General features: G+C 45.1%; 1 protein-coding gene across 1 annotated transcript in view; it reads left to right on the top strand.

Annotated features, from left to right (window-relative positions):
* The window catches only part of SPOCK1 (SPARC (osteonectin), cwcv and kazal like domains proteoglycan 1), a 545,125-nt gene that overhangs the window by 505,715 nt on the left and 18,346 nt on the right, over positions 1–21,064 (top strand). Inside the window, exon 7 of the mRNA XM_007172191.2 lies at positions 18,508–18,624. Within this exon, the coding sequence (XP_007172253.1) occupies positions 18,508–18,624 (117 nt within the window). The remainder of the gene's footprint in view (positions 1–18,507; positions 18,625–21,064) is intronic.

The raw sequence follows: 21,064 nt of genomic DNA, 5'->3' as shown, positions 1-21,064 counted from the left end.
AATGGCATTATTTTGTTCTTTTTTATGGCTGAGTAATGGTCCATTGTATATATGTACCACATATTCTTGATCCATTCCTCTGTTGATGGACATTTAGGTTGCTTCCATGCCCTGGCTATTGTAAATAGTGCTGCAATGAACATTGGGGTGCATGTGTCTTTTCGAATTATGGTTTTCTCCGGATATATGCCCAGGAGTGGGATTGCTGGATCATATGGTAGCTCTATTTTTAGTTTTTTAAGGAACTTACATACTGTTCTCCATAGCAGCTTTACCAATTTACATTCCCACCGACAGTGTAGGACAGTTCCCTTTTCTCCACACCTTCTCCAGCATTTACTGTTTGTAGATTTTTTGATGATGGCCATTCTGACCAGTGTGAGGTGATACCTCACTGTAGTTTTGATTAGCATTTCTCTAATGATAAGTGATGTTGAGCATCTTTTCATGTGCTTTTTAGCCATCTGTATGTCTTCTTTGGAGAAATGTCTATTTAGATCTTCCACCCATTTTTTGATTGGGTTTTTTTTTGACATTGAGCTGCATGAGCTGCTTGTATATTTTGGAGATTAATCCCTTGTCGGTTGCTTTGTTTGCAAATATTTTCTCCCACTCTGTGGGTTGTCTTTACATTTTGTTTAATGGCTTCCTTTGCTGTGCAAAAGCTTTTAAGTTTCATTAGGCCCCATTTGTTTATTTTTGTTTTTATTTTCATTACTCTAGGAGGTGGATCAATAAAGATCTTGCTGTGATTTATGTCAAAGAGTGTCCTGCCTATATGTCTCTCTAAGAGTTTTATAGTATCCAAACTTACATTTAGGTCTTTAATTCATTTTGAGTTTATTTTTGTGTGGTGTTCTAATTTCATTCTTTTACATGTAGCTGTCCAGTTTTCCCAGCACCACTTATTGAAGAGAATGTCTTTTTTCCATTGTATATTCTTGCCTCCTTTGTCATAGATTAGGTGACCATGGGTGCTTGGGTTTATCTCTGGGCTTTCTATCCTGTTCCATTGATCTATATTTCTGTTTTGTGCCAGTACCATACTGTTTTGATTACTGCAGCTTTGTAGTATAGTCTGAAGTCAGGGAGCCTGATTCCTCCAGCTCCTTAACATGAGACTCTGCACTGTAAATCACCAAAGATAAATAGAATGTTTGCCAAATGAATTTCTCCATGAAACTTTTCTGGGAACATCCATGCACTCCAAACTCTGGGAAGTGCTGCTCTGGTCTCCAGCAATCTTTTCAGAGCCTGAATGGACTGTTTTTATCTTAGGCCTAAAAAAATTTTTAAAAATCACAAAATAATGGATATTTGTTGATTGTAAACAATTAGACAACATCAACAGGCAAAAGACAGAAACTCAATAGAGAAACCTCCCACATAACAGACCCATTTTTAGTCTTTTATTGTATATTTTCCCATCTCTGACTGTCTCTGTCTGTCTCTCTGACTCACTACATGACTCACTACACTACCCACTTTGTGTTACAAAAGTGGGATCAGTCCATAAATACCTTAGTATTCTGCTTTTTTTTCACTTAATATATTGTAAACATTTTGTATGTCATAATATCCTTCTTTTCATACTTTTTAATGGCTTCTCAGTTTTCTAGCATATTTGTGAACCATAGTTTAATCCCTGTTATTGGACATTTGTTTCTAGGTTGTGTGTGTGTGTGTTGCAACCACTGTAGTGTTGGTAAGAATACAACTAAATCTTTGTAGCCATCTGTGCTTGCTTAAGTCTCATATAAAATCTGCTAAAGGGTCATAATTTTCAGTGTGTGTTCTTCATCCTGAGCCAGAACCCTAATTAGAACCGACTCTTGGGCCATCCATACCATGTCTCTAATGATTAGATTGACTCTTTTGTGGCCGCCTGGCTGAGGGTACAGGATCAGAGTCAGACAGCCTTGGTGCAGACCCTGACCCTGCTGCTTAACACGTCACTGACTTTGTGGTGTTTACGTAACTTCTTCAAGCCTCAGTCTCTACAGCTATAAAATGGTAATGATAATAGTGCCTTCCTCAAAGGGTTCTTGCAGGGATTTACAAGTCTATCACTTGGAATGGGGATGGGGTGTGTGTATTTGGGAGCATGTTGTCAGGGGTGGGGGGAGAGGATGGGAGGGGGAGCATTGGGTACCAGAGACCAGCATGACTTCCGCAAGCTCAAGATGCTCCTTCCCCCACTCTTCCTCCTTTTCCGGCAATGGGGACCTCTTTTCAAATGGTAAGAATGCAGCACACAGTGGGACAGACATGGCTGTGGCTGTGACCTGAATGTGACTGCTGGCTCTACCCTTTATTAGCTTGACTTGAGACATGGAATGTAACTTCCTTCTGGTTCACAGCTTGGGAAATGGATATTAATGAAACTCCCCACCTCATAGAGAGTTGGGGTGATGATTCAGTGAGGTCATGTTTGTGTGTATAGCACTTGTCATATCATAAGCACTCAGTGGCAGCCAGAAAAGAAGTCACTTAACCTCCCTAACCCATTTCTGTCAGTAAGAGAGAAGTAATAGTAATGATTTTGATGAGTTATCACCAGGATTAAATGAAGGCAAGGTGCTCTTATGGTTCTCAGCAATAGTAGGTATTTAATATATGGCAGCTCTTGGAACATAGTATCAGTACTGGTGTTAGTATTGATGAAAGCAACGCAGCCAAGCTGCCCTGGTGACTTTGTCTCTTACAGTTAATGGTGGGCTGTTCGGGCCCTGCAAGTTAGTGGGTCCCTTGGAGGCAGTGCCTGTGGACACATGCAGCACCTTCACTTTGGTCTGCAGGCTGGAAACCCTCAAGTTCAGGCACTCTAACCTGCCCTGTCCAGGAGTTCTGAAATCCGCAGTGCTGGCTTGTAAGGTTGCCCTGCGTGGAGTGATAACGTTAAGTTTTCAGTGCAATTAATTACTGATGAGATACTAGAAGGGACTTAGGCAATAGGTCTTAGTGGAGAATAGAAAAGATAATCGGTTTGAGGGATGCTTTAACTCTTGCAATTCTTTTTGAGCTAAAGGTACACCTAGAATTCTCTCTGTAGGCTCAAGGAGAAAAACATATGCTGGGAAATTGTGTGAAACGTTGAGTCACAGAGGAACTGAGTTTGAAATGCACGACCTCATCATACCATGAATTCAATCTCAAAGCACACCATGGGCTATAATTCTTCTGAAGTCCTTAGAGACACCTTAACACCACTTCAAATTAGACCTGTTCAAATTCTGCTTATGCCCACCCCCTGCTCCACAGTGTAAATCATTATTTTCCATTTGTATCTGAGTTCAACTATTCTTACAAACCAATAATTCTGTTCCTTTCAGAATGGCTCTATTGCACTAAAGCTTCCTTGAAAGGTACCTTTGTTTTCTTCAGTGCTCTGAAGTGTGAAGTCTACATAATTTGCTAAATGTATCATGTTTACATATGCATAAGCCAGTTACCTCCAAATCACCATTTCCTGCACTATTGGCTGAATGCTTAAAGTAAATGAGGCTTAATTTTCCGTAAGTGGTGTTCCATGTTTTCCAAATAAGCTCACGGAGACACAGATAAACTAAATTACTTAGTGGTAGCTATCCAGACAGGAATGAGAAGCCAGTGCTGAAACAAGCCAAGTGCGTGGAGTTCTTCTTGCATCCTTCCATCACAATATGCAAATAAATAGGACAGTGAGATCCCAGGGACCCCCGGATGCTGCCAGGCCGGCTGAGGTGTTAGCAGGGTGGGTTAGCGCCAATCTGTAAGCCCGTGAGCCAGACTTCAGCCTATGGAACCCTGAGCTCAGAGTTGCCAGGCTTTCTGGTAATTTCTTTCCTTGGATAGGGGGAATCAGTATGATATCTGTGATAGAAGAATAAGCCCTCCCTGCCCATAAGCGAGTCGGCGTGAGTGGAGTAAAGAGCACGGACTAGAATCATTTGGTCCTGGGTTCTAATGCCAGCTTTGGCCTTTACATGTGTCTTGCAGGGAGACGAGGTGAGAATGGGCAAGGCCCCAACCTGTCTAGACCTTGGTATTCTCAAATGCGAAGTGGAGGTCATAGGATCACCCTCCCAGGACTTCCTGAGGCTTCACTAAGACAGTGTGTGTCTTTGTATATAGTTAGTGTCATAGAGTCGGGCACCCATGTATCTCTCCCGCCTCTTCCCCCACCCAAGTCCAGTCATCTTCTGGCTGGAAGTTATTTGCCTTGGTGGTAGTCATAACTCTCTCCCTCATCCTCAAATGCACACACCGGCACTTTCTTATTTGACCTCCTCACCGTGTTTATTCCTGGTACTTTTATGGTAATGGGAACAGTGTTTTCACTTAGCTTAGAATATTCAGATTACTTCCCTTGTACCTTCTGCATATATGCCTACCTTTGACCAGACACTCTGCTGGGAACTGCGGGTGAGTACAGATGTGACTGTTGCAGAATCCTTGCTGCGTTGGCTCAGAGTCCAGGAGGGATGACAGGCTGTGACATAGCACATAAAAGTGGAATTCTTTTAGTATAGGGCTCTGGGGACACCCCATGAAGGGGCGGTCGAACCTTCCTGGGTGGGTAGAGAGAGGATTCCACAGATGAACATATATTGGAACTGAGCCTTGGTGCTCCAGCAAAGAACATTCTGGGAGAAAGGTCTTTGTCATTAAAATTCCACAGATACAGTGAATGGAAAACGTTGTCCTTTTACAAATAAGGAGAGGGGAGACTGAGCACCAGGCAAGGGCCATGTCCTAATCATCTCTGCATCCCCCCGCGTGTCTGACTCAGGGAGTGCTGAAATTGAATTTAGACCTGCCCAAGGTCACAAGGCAGGATGGAGGACAGCACACAGATCGTGTTGATTAACAAATCTGTGTTTAGGGATTATTTTTCCCCTTTGGGTTAAAAAGACAACTTGGTTGATACTAAGTTGATCTTAGTATCAACTATTCTAGGTTGATTTTCCCTGGCTAATGCTGTGCCTTTTCAATATGTAGATTCAGTTCTTCTTTTATTTTAGGAATGGTCTAATGAATTGCATTTTAAACATATGTCCTGTTCCATTGTTTTCTTTTGTGTCTTCACAGGCTCCAGCTATGCATCTGTAGTATGTCCTTTGCCTCCTCTCTATAGCTGTCTTTTGCTCTCTAATCCTTTGTAATCCCTTATTTCCTTTCCATGTTGTTCACGCTTCTCATTTCCGGCATCCTTCTCTCTTAGTGAGTTTCCCACAGTGTCCTCCCTTGTGCTTCTTCCAGTTTGGCTTCATTTTTATGATGATTTGGGTTTTTCTTTCTCCTCCTCTCCTGGGACCTAAATGCTCACATGCCATCTCCTCTGTGGTCTCTTCATCTCTTCTCTGAGTTCTTGTATACTGTTTTATTGTCTTTCTTCATAAAAGTGATTGTTTTAATTCATGGTGTCATACTCGGTACACATTTTCACCTTTTCCGTTTTTCTGCTGAGTGGTCTGTGGTAAGTTTTGTTTTGCTGCTCTTTTCCATAATTTTCATACATACATATGGAAACTACATACGTATATATAAAATATCAACATGACAGCATCTTTTAAAAAATATTGGAATAAGTTAGACTTTAATGGCCTACCTATTCAAAAGGGAGTCCTATGGATGAAAGTGGGGGGGAACCCTTCTATTTTTGTAGCCTTCACAATCCAAAAGCACTCTGCTTCAGTGTCACCAGTGACAGATGGCTTCCTGCTAAAATGGCTCCTCTGTGTTTCTTTCTGTTTCTATGAAACAGATCAGCCTCAAAAGGGTTTCTCTCATCAGCTGTCTCCGCTGCTCTTGCACTTTGGAGTGCCTCTTGCCAACAGGAAGAACAATGCTGTGAGCATTTTCTGAGACCTGCTGCCCCTAGGCCACTATACTCTTTTCCTGCTTTCTTATTGGTTTTCTTCTACATGTATAGCTTCTGCTTGATCTGTGCCCTGTCCTTTCTTCAGATCCCTTAGTTTTTGCTGAACAGGAAATGCTTATCTGTCACTTCAGGAGGAGTCCTTCACTTATCAGAAACATATTTTTGATATTTTTTTACTGGCCTGTCTGGACATTATACTTCCATCTGGGTGGCTTCTGCAATATTGTTCAAAGCTAGGGATTATATCTCTTTTCTAGTTTTACTGAAAATGGAATTTGTGGTATTTTTTCTGTTTACATTGTTGATTATATATGATATTTAGGAGGGGAACAGGGAAATTGCTAGCTGTGTCATGCTGCCTTATTAGATACTAGATGTCTAAACAGGCAATTGTGATCAAATATAGAAGTGTTTCTAAAAATAGAAATAATAGTAGCTACTATTTCATCTTTGTGCCAGTCACAAGGTCCTCTGTGAGTCCAGAGGAGGTCCCTTGAGGCTTGGATACCATCATCTTATCATGTCAAGTCACTATACCCATTTGTGCCCTAAGTCTTCCAGGGTAAGGTGGAGACAAATTTAGAGTGAGTTGCATAACCTGAAGAGTGAAAAGAATAGTGAGTCAGACACTGAACCTGGCAAGTCTTGGAATAGCTTAAGACACCCTTTATGGCTTCAGAAGGCAGCTCTTCCTTAGACATTGCCTTATTTATCCTGGTCCTCTATCAGTTTGTCCACTAGAAGCATGAGAGTGAAGATGCCAGAATGCGTCTGCTCCAGGCATCTCCAGGATCGTTCTGTCCTGGCCTCAGTTCCAACTGGGAGTTTTCAGTTCCAGCTCCCACCTCTACCCTCTTACCCTAGACTCCAACTACAGTACCCCTGGAGGTACTGCTTGACCTTTGTCACAGGAAGAGGGTGGTGCTACCAATCTTCCAATCAGCCCCTATACCCATATCACCATCCAGTCTAGACCAGGAAGGGGAGGAGTTCTGGGGAAGGACTAAGAGGAGCTTGTGGTTTTCTGTATTTGGGCTAAATCTACTCCTGGTCCCCACCTAATCTGATGTCCCCCTCTCACCCACAAATTAAAGAGGCCATCTCAGGTTCCATACACGTCCCAGGCCATTCGCATCAGATCTCCGTCCCAAGCTACGTCCCAGGCCATTCGCATCAGATCTCCATCCCAAGCTTGGCAGTCATGGTCTTCTGCCAATCCTTTGTGGCTTCCTGTCCCATTAAATAACAAAGTTTATGCCATGTTTAACGGTAAAAACATACAGGCATGTATTGCTTCTTTAGGTATTAAAAAACACGGAAACTTAAATTACGTTTAAAAATGCCCAGATTTGGACGTTGAATTTGAACAGATTACACTGGACACAAATTGCCAGTTAGGAATGGAGACTCTTCTATTTTTTTAAATTTTTTTTTCTAATAAGCAGATATTCATTTTTAATTCTTATTTATTCATTTATTTATTTTTGGCTGTGTTGGGTCTTCGTTTCTGTGCAGGGGCCACTCTTCATCGCGGTGTGTGGGCCTCTCACTATCGCGGCCTCTCTTGTTGCAGAGCACAGGCTCCAGACGCGTAGGCTCAGTAGTTGTGGCTCACGGGCCTAGTTGCTCCGCGGCATGTGGGATCTTCCCAGACCAGGGCTTGAACCCGTGTCCCCTGCATCGACAGGCAAATTCTCAACCACTGCGCCACCAGGGAAGCCCCAGAGATTCTTCTTGTATGTACCTTAAAGATATGTTTTCTGTTATTAAAACCTCTTGCAGATACAGGCTAGTATCTGTCCTGGAAAGTAAGTGTTACCTGGTCAGAAAATGGTCCTTGGAATGCACGTAAGCATTTATATAATGTGTAAAATAATGGAATATCTTTGAGCAGATACACAGAAGATTTTATATATACACACACATTTATATGTTTGATTTTTATATATGCTTATGATTTAGAATTAGAGTGAATTATGCTAAAGTTGGTGTGTTTAATTCGAGCAGAGCTAATTTAAATATAAATCAGCTGTAAAAATCAAACAGTCACTTCATTTCAACTGGCTTCCTCATTATTTCTAAGACCTGCCTGGAATGTCTTCTTTTCAAAGTCCTCCCTGCACATGAGCCTCAGATGAGGTCCCGCCTCCTCTTAGAAGTCTTCCCTGTCACCAGCCATTTGAGCTCATACATTAACAACCACAAAGTGACTTGCAGACACTGAGTCTGCCTCTCTGCGGTGGGATGACCCAGGCAGGGACTGACCCTCCCCATCCCTGCCCCTTTCCCAGGGCTCTGCCCACTCCCACTGCTCTCAGAAGTCCAGGTGGAGGCCGCATCCCACACCTTGTCCTGAAGCATCTGCCATTGCTGATTTTAGGTGAGAACAGATGTCATTTTTTCCAGCTTAGTCTTTATTAGTTGAGGACCTAGGAGATCTGGTTGGCTATGAAATCCTTCAGTAAAACTGCTGTTTTCTGCAGTACTGCTCATCTAGTCTAGGTTTCCCATGTAGGGAAATGCCTACCCACTGCCTGGGAAACACAATTAAAGCCAGAGTTGGCATTTTTAACCAATATTTTGCATATTCAACATTTTGTTTTGCCCCAGAGTGTGGAAAATCTGTGGATCTTATCAGAAGCTTTAAAAGCTTATTTCATTGAGCTAACCTCCCTGCTCCAGATTATTCAGGGGGGAAAATAAGTGCTACTCCACTAATGCACATTTACAAATGTGGTGCAAGTTCTAAATGTATTTCTTTTTCCAGGTGAAGGATTATCATTAGAATCAAGAGAACCATTAAAGTCTCCTCAAATCTGGTTACTAAGAATAGTCTTAAGGGGTTTAATAGGGAAATCTATCTGTCTTTTCTTGTAGGTTGTACCATTAATTAGTTTAACTCATCTTCCTCCCAGTTTAATGTCAGTATCTTAAGCTCTTTCAAAGGTTGCTTTTTAAAAAGGACTTTATTAGTGAGCTCCTGAATAATGGGGCCCTAATTCCTTTGCTCATGCCTGTCTTTACACAAAACGATGCACTCTCTAAGGGTGAGAGAACACGCATATATATTGATGTTTTAGGCACTGAAAAGTAAAAACTGGAATTACATATAATAATGCAATTTAATCTGAGCAGGCACAACCTGGCTCAAATCTCTGTTAGATGATCTCCAATTAGAAGTGGGGATTCACCTTGTATGTGCTTTGAAAATCCCGTCAGGAAGCCCTGATTGTGTTTTCTGCCACTAAAACCGCTATGGCTGGGAGCGTATCTCTTAGCCTCCCAAGGGTAAGTGCTACCAGCCCTTGACGTTCCTCAGAAGAGGAGATGCCTGATGGCTGCCTGCCGGTTTCTGAAAGCTTCATCTTCACGGTGAATCCCTACCACAACCCCATGAGGCTGAGGCTGCTAATGTCACCATTTTACAGATGAAAAACCCGACGCTTGGAGAAGAGCAGTGACTTATGTGAAAAACAACCACTTGTACACTGGGAGCTGGTGTTCAAACCCAGGGCTGTCAGACCCAGAAGCTTGAACTCTTTTTTAATTTTTAAAAAAATTTGATTGAAGTAGAGTTGATTTACAGTGTTGTGTTAATTTCTTCTGTACAGCAAAGTGACTCAGTTACATATTCTTTTTCATATTCTTTTCCATTATGGAAAATATCACAGGATACTGACTACAGTTCCCTGTGCTCTACAATAGGACCTTATTGTTTATCCATCCTATATATAATAGTTCGCCTCTGCTAATCCCAAACTCTCAATCCTTCCCTCCCATACCCGCCTCTCCCCCTCGGCAACCACAAGTCTTTTCTCTATATCTGTAAGTCTGTTTTTGTTTTGTAGATATGTTGATTTGTGTTGCATTTTAGATTCCACACATAAGTGATACCATATGGTATTTGTCTGTCTTTCTGACTTCACAGTATTGATAATCTCTAGGTTCATCCATGTTGCTGCAAATGGCATTATTTCATCCTTTCTGATGGCCGAGTAATGTTCCATTGTGTGTGTGTGTGTGTGTGTGTGTGTGTGTGTGTGTGTGTACATACATTTTCTTTATCCATTTACCCGCTGATGGACATTTAGGTTGTTTCCATGTCTTGGCTATTGTAAATAGTGCTGCTATGAACATAGGGATGCATGTATCTTTTCAAATTATAGTTTTGCCTGGGTATACGCCCAGGAGTGGAATTGCTGAATCATATGGTAATTCTGTTTTTAGTTTTTTAAGGAACCTCCATACTGTTCTCCATAGTGGCTGCACCAATTTACATTCCTACCAACAGTGTAAGAGGGTTCCTTTTTCTCCACACCCTCTCCAGCATTTGTTATTTGTAGACTTTTTAATGATGGCCATTCTGACCGGCGTGAGGTGGTACCTCATTGTAGTTTTGATTTGCATTTCTCTAATAATTAGCAATGTTGAGCATCTTTTCATGTGCCTATTGGCCATCTGTATGTAGAAGCTTGAACTCTTAATGCAGTGCCAAACCCCTGTTTGTATTCAGGGCAGGGAGTGGGGTTCTGACCCCTGTAGTCAAGTGCGTGGTCTTTAACTTGTGGAAGAGGGTCTCCCTTGCTTATGGGGCCGGAGTAGAGGCGCAGGTGCAGGCACCAGGCGTCGTGGTGTGTGAGCAGATCAAGTGAATGTCAAATCAGGAGAACTGGGTTTGAATGTCCGTTTTACTGTTGACCATCTGTAGGACCTTGGCAATGTTGCCTAACCTCTGAGAAAGAGCAGGGGAGTATCGTATCTTACTAGCTGGCTTCAGGGGTTGTTTCATGTGAAAATACCACACGCATGATCTGGATTCCCATACTCTTCCACTTGGTGGATTCACAAACACAAATAATCTCAGAGCCGCTCGTTACCGAGTGCTGAACACTTAAATCTGTTCTAGTCCAGTCCTCCCATAATGCTGCGAGCTTGTTCTGTCATCACCTCCATTCTGCAGATGAGGAAACTGATGATTGGAAAAGTCACCTGTCCAGTCTCAGCTAGGATGGCAGAGCTGGCTTCAGAGCTCAGCTCTGTCTTTCTCCAGAGCCTAGTTACTCTCTCCTGCCTCCCTGGGATTCTTTTAAAGCAGTATGACTGGTTATTGCTCCTAAAAACCATGCTAAGCAGAATCAACCAACCCTCACCTCTTTGAGTTCCAGCTGATTAGCGCCCACGTTCTAAAGCTGTAGCCTTGCTCCTCCTCCCTGTCTTTCAAGCTCCCATGGAGTGTAGCACCCCCTGCTCAGCGTTCCTGCACACTCCCCCCACCAACACTGGGGCACTTGCCGCGTGCTAGATATTCAGCGGCACGAGGGACCCAGTCCCTCTTGGGAAGAGGAGGCTGAAGGCTCCCAGCAGCATGAGGATGCCAGGGTAGAAAGAAGAGGCTGGACCCTAGGCAAGGCGGTTCAGGAACACTTCCTTGAGTCGATCCAGTCCAGGCTCTGCCCAGCATCTATTTCGGCCCTGAAGAAGGCTCAGCTGGACCTTTTACAGAAGATGCTAATTGCAAACACTCTGAGTGCATCGATCCGCTGCTGCTCTGATTATCTAATTATGCACAACAGCACCTAGAAGGGCTGAAGGAGATTAGTTTGGAAGGACCAGCACCAGGTCTCCATTTCTGAGAGGCCTCCCGGCCTGCTCCAGAGAAAACTCCAGTCTGGCCCAACTCTTTAATTACCTTCAGAGGCACTAAAGTTTAAATTACATTCTTATTGTTTTCATATTAGCTTCTGCCCGAGTCCTGAGCTAAGCATTGGTGAGGCTAGGGTTGGGGAGGGAGGGTCCATATGACAGGCGGGGTGGTTTTCTCATTTGGCTCTTTAGTTGCAAGATTTCATGAGTTTCAAGAGTGTACCGGTAATTGGTTCCCTAGCAGAGGCTTACAGATATCCTATAATGCTTGCGTGTCGGATTTGCGCTTTTCAGACATACCCAATTGGGTGTTCAAATGTGGCTTCCGTTAGGATTTGTAATGCACAGACACACTCACGCTTGCTCTCTCTGTTAGATATTAACACTGTAGCTCTAAATGCAGAATGTCTACGGTCTGTCCCCACTTCTGTTTTTTACCTCATCTCTTACATATTTTTATACCTCGGATTGTTTCCTTACCTTCCCCTTTCCTAATCCTCTAAGAGGGCTTTGCAGCGTGTCATTCAGCCCCCAAAGTCAGCAATAAGCCGAGATCAGCTTGGAATACCAGTCATCGCCCTTGGGAGCACTTTTCAAAGGAGCACAGGTTTCCCAGCTCCTCTCTCTCCCCTTCCAAAGACTTTACCTCTTTTGAAACTTCCTCAGTAGCCCTTGGCTTTGTCTGAAGGAAGACAGAGGAGCCAGGGAAGAAGGGGTGATGGGGGCAGGCAGACGCTCATTCAGTGAAGGAGCAATCCGCTCTCTCCGCCAGCAGTGCTTACCTGGGCTAACTTCTCCATAGGCAAACACTCATAGATCAGAGCGCCCCCCTCCTCTCTCATGACCCCACCAGGGCTGCAGTGACCCTGTCACCGCTTTCTACCCTACGATGTTGGCCACAGCGCATCCTTCTCCCTCCCGTCAGCTGGGCCACTCATGATGCACTCCGGGGCTTTGTTTCAACACTGTCTGCATTCAGAGCCCATCGCGCTTAATACCCCTTAAAGCTTCAGGCCTTGTGGAGAGGGGAGAGAGTGCCCAGGTAGAAAAAGTGATTTCTACATTTTCTTTCCAGGGCTATATACCTTCCACAGAGGCTGCATGTGCCTTATGTACACTTGCTTATTGCATTCTGTTCATATATGCCAAACAGACAGGGAAAGCCCACTGGGAGAGCCCTTACCTGGGCCCTTCTCTGCCCGAGCGCTGTGCTTTCCTTGGGGAGGGAACTGTCTTCCTGCACATTTGGAGTAATGCAGTGGCCCTGTACTTTTCTCTAATGAAGCCCCAGTGGCTGCACAGGTGATACATGCTTCTGGGAGCATAGCAGGAAGGCAGCAGGCTGGACGCAGTCCTTCCAAAGATCCACTGTTCTCACAGCAAAGCTAATGAAGGTGGGAGCCTGCACGCTCCCTCCCTCCTCTGATACTCAGCTGGCTTCCTCCCATGCACTCTGCTGGCAGAGCTTCCTTTACCTGTGAGGGCCTGATGTTTCGATTTTTTTCAACCCAGAGCATCATGGGCCAAGAATATTAATTGCCTCAGTTAGTACTGGCTACCCACAAGCCCAATCAATCCAAAAAGCTGGTCCAGGACCCAGGGGCAGCCCAGCAAGATAATAGCCGAGATCCAAATCCTGTCCCTGCCACTTGATAGCTGTTTGACTTGGGGATTTTATAACCACTGTGTTCATGTTTTCTTTCAATACATATATTTTGAACAACAATTATGTATCCATCCTTATGGTAAGTGCTGGGAATATCAGGTGTGGGGAAATCAGACCAATCCCTCCCATCATGGAGCTTTTCCACCTGGAGGAAGGCAGATATATATTACAACCTGAATCTCTTGGACTTCTACTGACCCACCTACAAAATAAGGAGAGGAGAGATGTCATTCTTTATATCCCAGGCATCTCCTCAGGCTTTTTTTTAAAAAAGCAGAAGAATAAAATTCTAACATGTTATGCAGACAATTGGGAAATGGGAAGGGGAACATACATTTATCAAGTCCCTGCTGTATGCCAGTAACTGTGAGCTATGTTTTATTGATAGTGTCTCATCTTACTCCATGCAGTGAGGCTATGAGCTAAGCTTTATTACGCCATTGTGCAGATGGACGGACTGAAGTTTACAAAAGGCAGCAAGAGCACTGTTATACCCAGTTAATAAGTATGCGTTGAGAGCATTCTTTTTTGTTTGTTTATTTATTTATTTTTGCCTGTGTCGGGCCTTTGTTGCTGCGCGTAGGCTTTCTCTAGTTTCGGCAAGCGGGGGCTACTCTTCGTTGCGGTGCGCGGGCTTCTCATTGTGGTGGCTTGTCTTTGTGGCAGTGTGCGGGCTTCAGTAGTTGTGGCACATGGGCTCAGTAGTTGCGGCTCATAGGCTCTAGAGCTCAGGCTCAGTAGTTGTGGTGCACAGGCTTAGTTGCTCCGCGGCATGTGGGATCTTCCGGGACCGGGGCTCGAACCCGTGTCCCCTGCAGTGGCAAGCGGATTCTTAACCACTGTGCCACCAGGGAAATCCCATTCTTTATGCCAGGAGCTGAGGGCATAAGGTGCTGGGCCGCAAGGGCTGAGCCAGCCTCGGGGCATGTTTTGTGCTGCTATGATCTAGAAGGGGAGATAGATAGACACTGAGCCAGACGTTACAGGTGTGCTGAGTGCCATCTGAGGAGCAAGACTTCGAAAGCATTATAAACGGGAAAACTCACCCAGTTTGAGGGTTAGAGAAGTCGGAGAGAAAATACCTTTAAAGCAGAGATCTGATGGAGAACAGGCATTAGCAAGACAAAGAGAAGAGATGTGCTCCAGGGGAACAGGTGTGTGGAAAGGACAGTGAGGGCAGAGCCTGGAGGCCGAGGAGGAGAGACTAGCGATGGATCACATAGAGGAGTTTGGGTGAGCAACTGGGAGCCTCTGGAGTAGCTAAGTGGGGAAGCGACTTGATCAAATCTGCATTTTAGAAAGATCACTTTGGCTGCTGTTCGGCGAAGGGGACGTGGGAGCAAGACGGGGAGACCGATTAGGAGCCTGTTGCCGTTGTCTTGGTGGCGGGAGGCCATGGTGGCACCATGGGCTGGCAGTGGGCTAGCAAGAAGCAGGCAACTTTGCGCGGGAGTCCAGGACCTCAGGCCCAGGTGTTTGCCCTGAGGCTCCGAGGGCCATTCTCTGACTACGGGAGGAGGCGGGGATTGGGGTCTCAGTCTGCCCAGCATGGCTGGTGTGTTGGCGGCACAGACTGAGATCATGGAAGGAAGATGGAGACTAACCTGTAGGAACAGGAAGGCAGATATGGAAAGACTGAGGAAGAGGATGCTGGGCAGAGATGACTGGGAGGATGACAGCAATTAAAACTGAGCTGAAGCCAGGGTTGGGGCCAAGAGGGAAGAGAATGGAGAGTAGGAGGGCAGGGCGCTGACTGCGCCCACCACTTGGGAAGCTAAGGTAGTGGACAGGGATCCAGTCCCAGCCTCTGTGACCGAGCCAGATCCCTTCCCAAGGCAGAAGCATCTTTCCCTCTGAAGATCTGATGCCGGTTGCCTGAGGACCTTGCTTCTCTCGTCAGGAGAAGTGGAGAGACCGTCAGACACCCCTCTAGAAATCACAGGAGTTGCCCACCTCCAGGCAGAGTGTGAGACGGCAGGTGGATGTGGTCTTATGGTTTCCTCCACACAGAAATTACTTTTTCCCCAGGAAGGAACCGAGTGTGTGAGAGGTACCCTTCGGGTCCCCTCTTTCTCAAAGCGTTAGTCCTCCTTTCTGACCTTTATCAGGGGCTGTAATAGGCATCTTAAAAGGCAAGCGCTTTTCTCCCATTGCCAGCCTGTTATGGCTAGAATACCAGATCTGAGCAAATAGCTCTCTGTGTGCTGTCGTCTTTGATTATTTTTTTTCTCTGGGATATATCTGGCTCCAGGCAGACTGTGCCTGACTTTCTCCTTGTAAGGACCCTTCGGTTGAGGACACTGTGAGTGAACAGGGCCCAGTAATTGAGCGCCTCCTATCTCCGATTCAGCTTTCTGATCTCTCTCTACCCAGGCCAGTGGCGTCCTGCTTGAGGACTTCTCCCTGAGCGACAGATTTCCTCCTTCAAGACTCCAGCCCCTGATTCCATCAGCCATCCAAAGCCTGTGTACTTTGGGAAGTCGGCTGGGAATTCAGCCGTCTTCTAAAGATATAGATTAACTGCACATCTGTCAGGGTTTAGTTAAACATGACTGACTAATTTATCCTGCAGTGTGAGATGGGGATTCATTTCCTTTGCAAGTTGACTTGGCAATTTTCTCTGCTCAAAGAACATTTAGAATAGATGGTGTGCATGGCAATCAGGAAGAAATAGATGCTATTAATTTTCCATTTTTCAAATGTGAGATTGACTGTAGAGCCCATTCTCCTCGGAAAAACAGACCACCTCCTCTCCTGTTTAGAGCTGTGCACTGTCTGAAAAGTCAGAAGAGAGGGCCTTCTATTCCCCAGAGGGCCTGAGTTGGGGCCGATAAGCATGTTAGTGGGGGCCTGCGCCCGGGGGCCAGTCCTGGTACCTGGCAGAGCCGTGTGCTGCCGCCATCAGCCACAGTTCCTCCTCCTCCTATTTGTGCACGTGGCTCAGCATGAGATGCGGGTTCCCAGCTTGAGCGAGCTTGTGATCTCCTTCCTCAGCTAATCTCCACAGATTGGAGGGAAGGACAGGAGGCATAGGCTTGCGTGTCAGGATATCATGATGGACCTCCAAAAGCTGGAAATCCCAAAGGGATAGCTAACTTCATCCAGCGCTCGCCATACAACGTTCTGCCGTGCTGGAAATAGTCTGTATCTGCGCTCGCCCAGATGGAGTCATTCGCTAGCTAGCCGAGTGTGACTACTGAGCACTTGGAATGGGGTGGGTGCAACTGAGGAGCTAAATGTTGACTTTTATTTCATTTTAGTTAATTTAAATGAAAACAGCCACATATGGCTCATGGTAACTGTGTTGGATAGCACAGGTATCTGTGTTCACCTGTTTCCTGTGTGGCCAAAGCCAGTTGTGTTTAGGTATATTTGTCTTACTGGTTTTCTGAATGCTGTTCTATTTGCTCCAAACCTACCGATAAGTTGTCAATTTAAAAATAAAAACACTCATAGAGGTAATAAAAATCATAGCTGGCACATGCTGAGTAATTACTATATACCATGTGCTTTGCTAAGCCCTCTAACACACCTCATCTAATTTATAGTCACATAATGATACCCTGAGTTTACGGGTGACGAAACGGAGGCGCTGAGGGGTTAAGTGGCTGGCTTGAGTCACCCAGCCAGTGGTCCAGCTGGGATTCACAGCAGGCAGTGAGACCCCAGAGCCCTTATATACCCTGCTGCCTCTCCAGACGGTCCTCAGTGCCATTGCCTGCCTGGTGTTTTAAGATACAGTCGTGTCCTGGTTGTTGAACGCCAGGTATTGTCTTGAGGTCGTTAGCAACCTGGGTATAAACAATGGCCACACACTCCATGCTTTACAGAGTTTAGCTCTGGCTCCTGGCTGGAAGGAAGGAAGCAGCTATACACGAGTGCACTGAGGTTGCACAGACCCAGTCTGGGTCTGCTCACCACCTCCCCTCAGATGGAGGGCAAGAGAGTCCTTTCCTGCCTGAGGGCTGGGAGGTTTGGCTCTTGTTCTCCATCAAGGACCAAGCCCCAGGCTCAGGAAAGATGGGCTTTCCTGAAAGCAGACATGAACTAGAAAAATGAGGAGAGGCTCTGCATAGTATTGTCTTCTGGAGGGGATTCATCCCTTTGCAGCGCAGGTGGGGGCTGATCACCTCAGTTGAGTGAGAGCCCGCACTTAGTGAAGGCTGGATGGGAGTTTGAGTGAGACCCTCTGCTCATCCGTCACTACCCCCGTGCCTTCCGCTGGGGTCTCTCCGCACTGATAGGTTCTAGCCTTAATCTACATCTTGTCAGCACCATGAGACATTCAGAACCTGGCTCTGCATTGTAATGTGGCTTGCTTGGCTTCACAGCCTGACTCCTGCAGCTTCAGAATTTGGGAAAACTGTCAGTTGTGGGGTTCACTTCTTTTTTACTGAGGCTTTACCTCCTCAGTTCTCTAATTCCTGTCCCTCCAGATGCAAACAACTGCTAAATGCATTGCTGGTTTTTCTGCCTCTTGGGAGTGGCCCACTGCCTGGATCCTTTGTCAGAATTCTCAGCACCCAGAATTAGGGTAAAATCAGGCAGCTAGGGAAAGTCAGCTCCCTCCTCTGCACCATTGTCTCTCCTTTGGGGATTTCTCTCCTCCAGTCTTAGCTCTCTATGAGACTGTCAAATAGCCTGCACCCACCTACCCATCCACCCATCTGGATTTTCTTCTTGTTCTCAGGAGTATTCGTTGGCCTTGCTCTGTCATACCCTAAAAGATGAGCCGGATAGCTAAAGATAGGCTGCATATAGAAAGGGCTCTTCCAGGGACAAGGCATCCATCTGTCCATAGGGGAAAGTCAAGTCAGTCTGTTCAAAGGCCAGCAACATAAGCCACATCCACAAACCCAAACATGGGCTAAAGCAAAATTGAGAGTCGCTCTTACTGGGATCTTTTGGTGTCCCAGGCAGCCTTTCCCTAAGAGCATTAGCTATTCCTAAATGTTCATCTCTTGGCATGAGTTCAGTGGAAAACATCTTCTCTGGCAACTGCAATAGCAAGTTTGATCGGGTTAGCAAAAGGGACCCGTGACGGTCTTTGGAGGCTGGTGCATGATCGCGAGGCCATCCCAGCTTGCTTTCAGAGCGCCAAGGCAGTCCAAGTTCAGTTGTGCATGGTGCTGCTTGCCATGGGCGTCTCGGCTCTCACTTTGTCATACTCTGTACCTGTGAGAGCAGCATCTTCGGGGCATTTTCACAGTGGCGTAAGGAGCTGTATCCTGGTTGGAGAGGAAGGTCTGTTAGGAGCATCCCACGTTGAGAGTAGAGAGCTCAAAAGAGGAGAAGGCCCAGGGACTCACTGTTTCTTCCATCTGCTTTTCTCCAGCCTGCACGGACAAGGAGTTGAGGAACCTCGCTTCCCGGCTCAAAGACTGGTTTGGAGCCCTTCATGAGGATGCAAACAGGGTCGTCAAGCCCACCAGCTCCGACAAAGCCCAAGGCAGTAAGACCGCTTTACTCTCGCTAATTTATCTCATTTTAAACACCACATTCCCTCCTCAGTTATTGGATGTCGTTGATGGACCACCCCGAGATGCTGTTGTTAAAAGAAACACTAAGTTAAACGTATACACTGACTTGAAATATGCCCCCGTTTCAGAAACATTAAAATATGGAGGAGAGGGAAATGCCTTAGAATCAAGAAAATACTACAACAACTTATGTTTTTTAAAGTCTGCTTGCAAAATTATCATGTGTTTAGTACAGTCCTTTTGGAAAATATAAGTATATGTAAAGATACCAAAACAACAAGCAACTGTGTATAAAACAGATAAGCAACAATATACTATATAACATAGGGAATTATAGCCATTATCTTGTAATAACCTGCAAAAATACTGCATCACTATGCTGTACACCTGAAACTAACACAATATTGTACATCAAGCATACTTCAATTAAAAAATGTATAGAAACACACCATTTTAACAACTGTAAGCACATCGTGGCATGGCATATACTTCAAATGTTTCCTTGCCACGTAGAAAAAAATATTTATGTCTGTGTGTGTATGTATATACACACATACACTTTACAGACTGTCTTATGGCCTTCTTTTATCATCCAGCAATACACTATGACTATCTTTCTAGGCTGTTGAGTAGTATTCTGCCTTGTAATCACTATATAGAATCTCAATGTATAGATACAACATAATTTATGTAATTAGACCTTTATTTGGGAGGTTTGAAGTTGTTCCTAATGTTCAGCTATTACAAGCAACACGGTAGCAAACATCTTTGATAACTTAGCTTTATGGATGTTAATCAGATTGCATTTTGTTTTCCATAGATAAACTCCCAGACAAGTGTTCCCTCCGCCATCACTGAACTGGCAGAGACCATACCCAGAGCCTCTCCATAAGCTGGAGAGAAAACTCAGAGTAGGTCTGCCTGTTTGTACCTTGACGGAGCCTCTCACTGCCTTTAACGCAAAGGCCATTAGGGGCGAGCTCGTGCACACTGTGGCCAATTGGCACAGAACGGCTTACTCAACAATACAGTTGTTGAGATGCGTGGAGCTTTGCCACAGCCTTTTCTGTGTAGAGATTTTTATATTGATTTGTCAAAATATAAAAACACACGTTATTTAAAGCAGAGAGTATTTCACCCCATCCCTGATGCCACACTTGTGTGGACAGGATTTCTGAATGTAATGCTCCTGGATTGAACTAAGCAGGTAAGAAGTGATACTGGCAATTGGTGGGACCCAGAGTTTAACCAGCATCTGGTCCTCAGCCCAAATTAGAATGATCTTCTTAATTTTGGGTTTATCCTTTGCTGTTCATAGCCATCTAGAGATACTAGTAGAGAATGTTGATACTAGTGGACAATTCTTTCACCAGTTTGGATCTTTTTTACCTTAAGGGAAAGGTAGATTCTGGGAAGCAAATGCTAAGTGTCCAAAGAGTGGGTCCTGGGGTTGTATCTGTGGGAAGGGGGATGTAAGAGTCTTTCTTTCCATCCCTACCAAAGGTTTCCTTGGGAGTTTGTGGACAGTTAATTCACAGATAGATAGATAGTCTCTAGAAGCTTTTCCCAGGGATCTTCCAGGAGCTGCTGAGTCCCTGGACTTTCTGAACAAAAACCACCGAACCCTAGAAGTGCCATGAGCTCGGGGCCAGCCAGAAGGGCTGCTCTGTTCCCCTGGATATCAGATGCAGGTGCCTCTTTTCTAGAGCCTTCCAAATAGGTGTGGGTGGGCTTGACCTTAGCCTACTGCCCAGCCAGCTTGGCACTTCTTTTCGGTTACTCAACAATAGATATGCATATTACATAAAATATTCTGTACAAAAGTGTGAAGCCATTTAGTGTCAGAGTCAATTATCTTCCTTTATTCAGTCGCCCCTGAGGACATCATCATCACAGAGATTGTTCAGTCATGACCTTCAGTCAAAGAAGAGGCCAGATGATGTTCCATAGTCTCTCTTCTTGAAAATCAGGATCTTTTCTAAGATGTGCTTTAAGATATCAATCAAAAGGTATAAATTTAAAAATGGAAAGATTTTTTTATGTTGGAATGGGTAAGTAAACTTTGCAGTAGCTAGAAAACGTCTCTCAACAGGTTCTTCTGTGGAGCACCTCCTGTGTGCCTGTACTGGCTGAGGCTACTGAAGGGAACAAGAGAGTCTTTGCCCTCAGGAGCTTAGGGTCTAATTTACAGGCACTGACAATGAGGGGAAGCACAGGCTTCTGTGAGAGCTCAGGGGAGAAGGTGCAACACTTAGGCTACTGGCTTCTGGACGGCGAAGACCCTGTTGTAAAGATGCTACTTGAAAGGGTGGGCACGCTTTGCTCTGTCTTACATCCTGCTGACTAAGCAGGGGTCCCTGGTGAGGCACATAGAGCCTAATGAGCAGGCTGTAGGTTAGAACCCTAGAGGGT

The sequence above is a fragment of the Balaenoptera acutorostrata genome, chromosome 2, assembly GCF_949987535.1.
Source record: "Balaenoptera acutorostrata chromosome 2, mBalAcu1.1, whole genome shotgun sequence".
In the NCBI taxonomy this organism is placed as follows: domain Eukaryota; kingdom Metazoa; phylum Chordata; class Mammalia; order Artiodactyla; family Balaenopteridae; genus Balaenoptera; species Balaenoptera acutorostrata.
The sequence above is the reverse complement of the archived record's forward strand: the minus strand, read 5'-3'. Positions and strand labels throughout refer to the sequence as shown.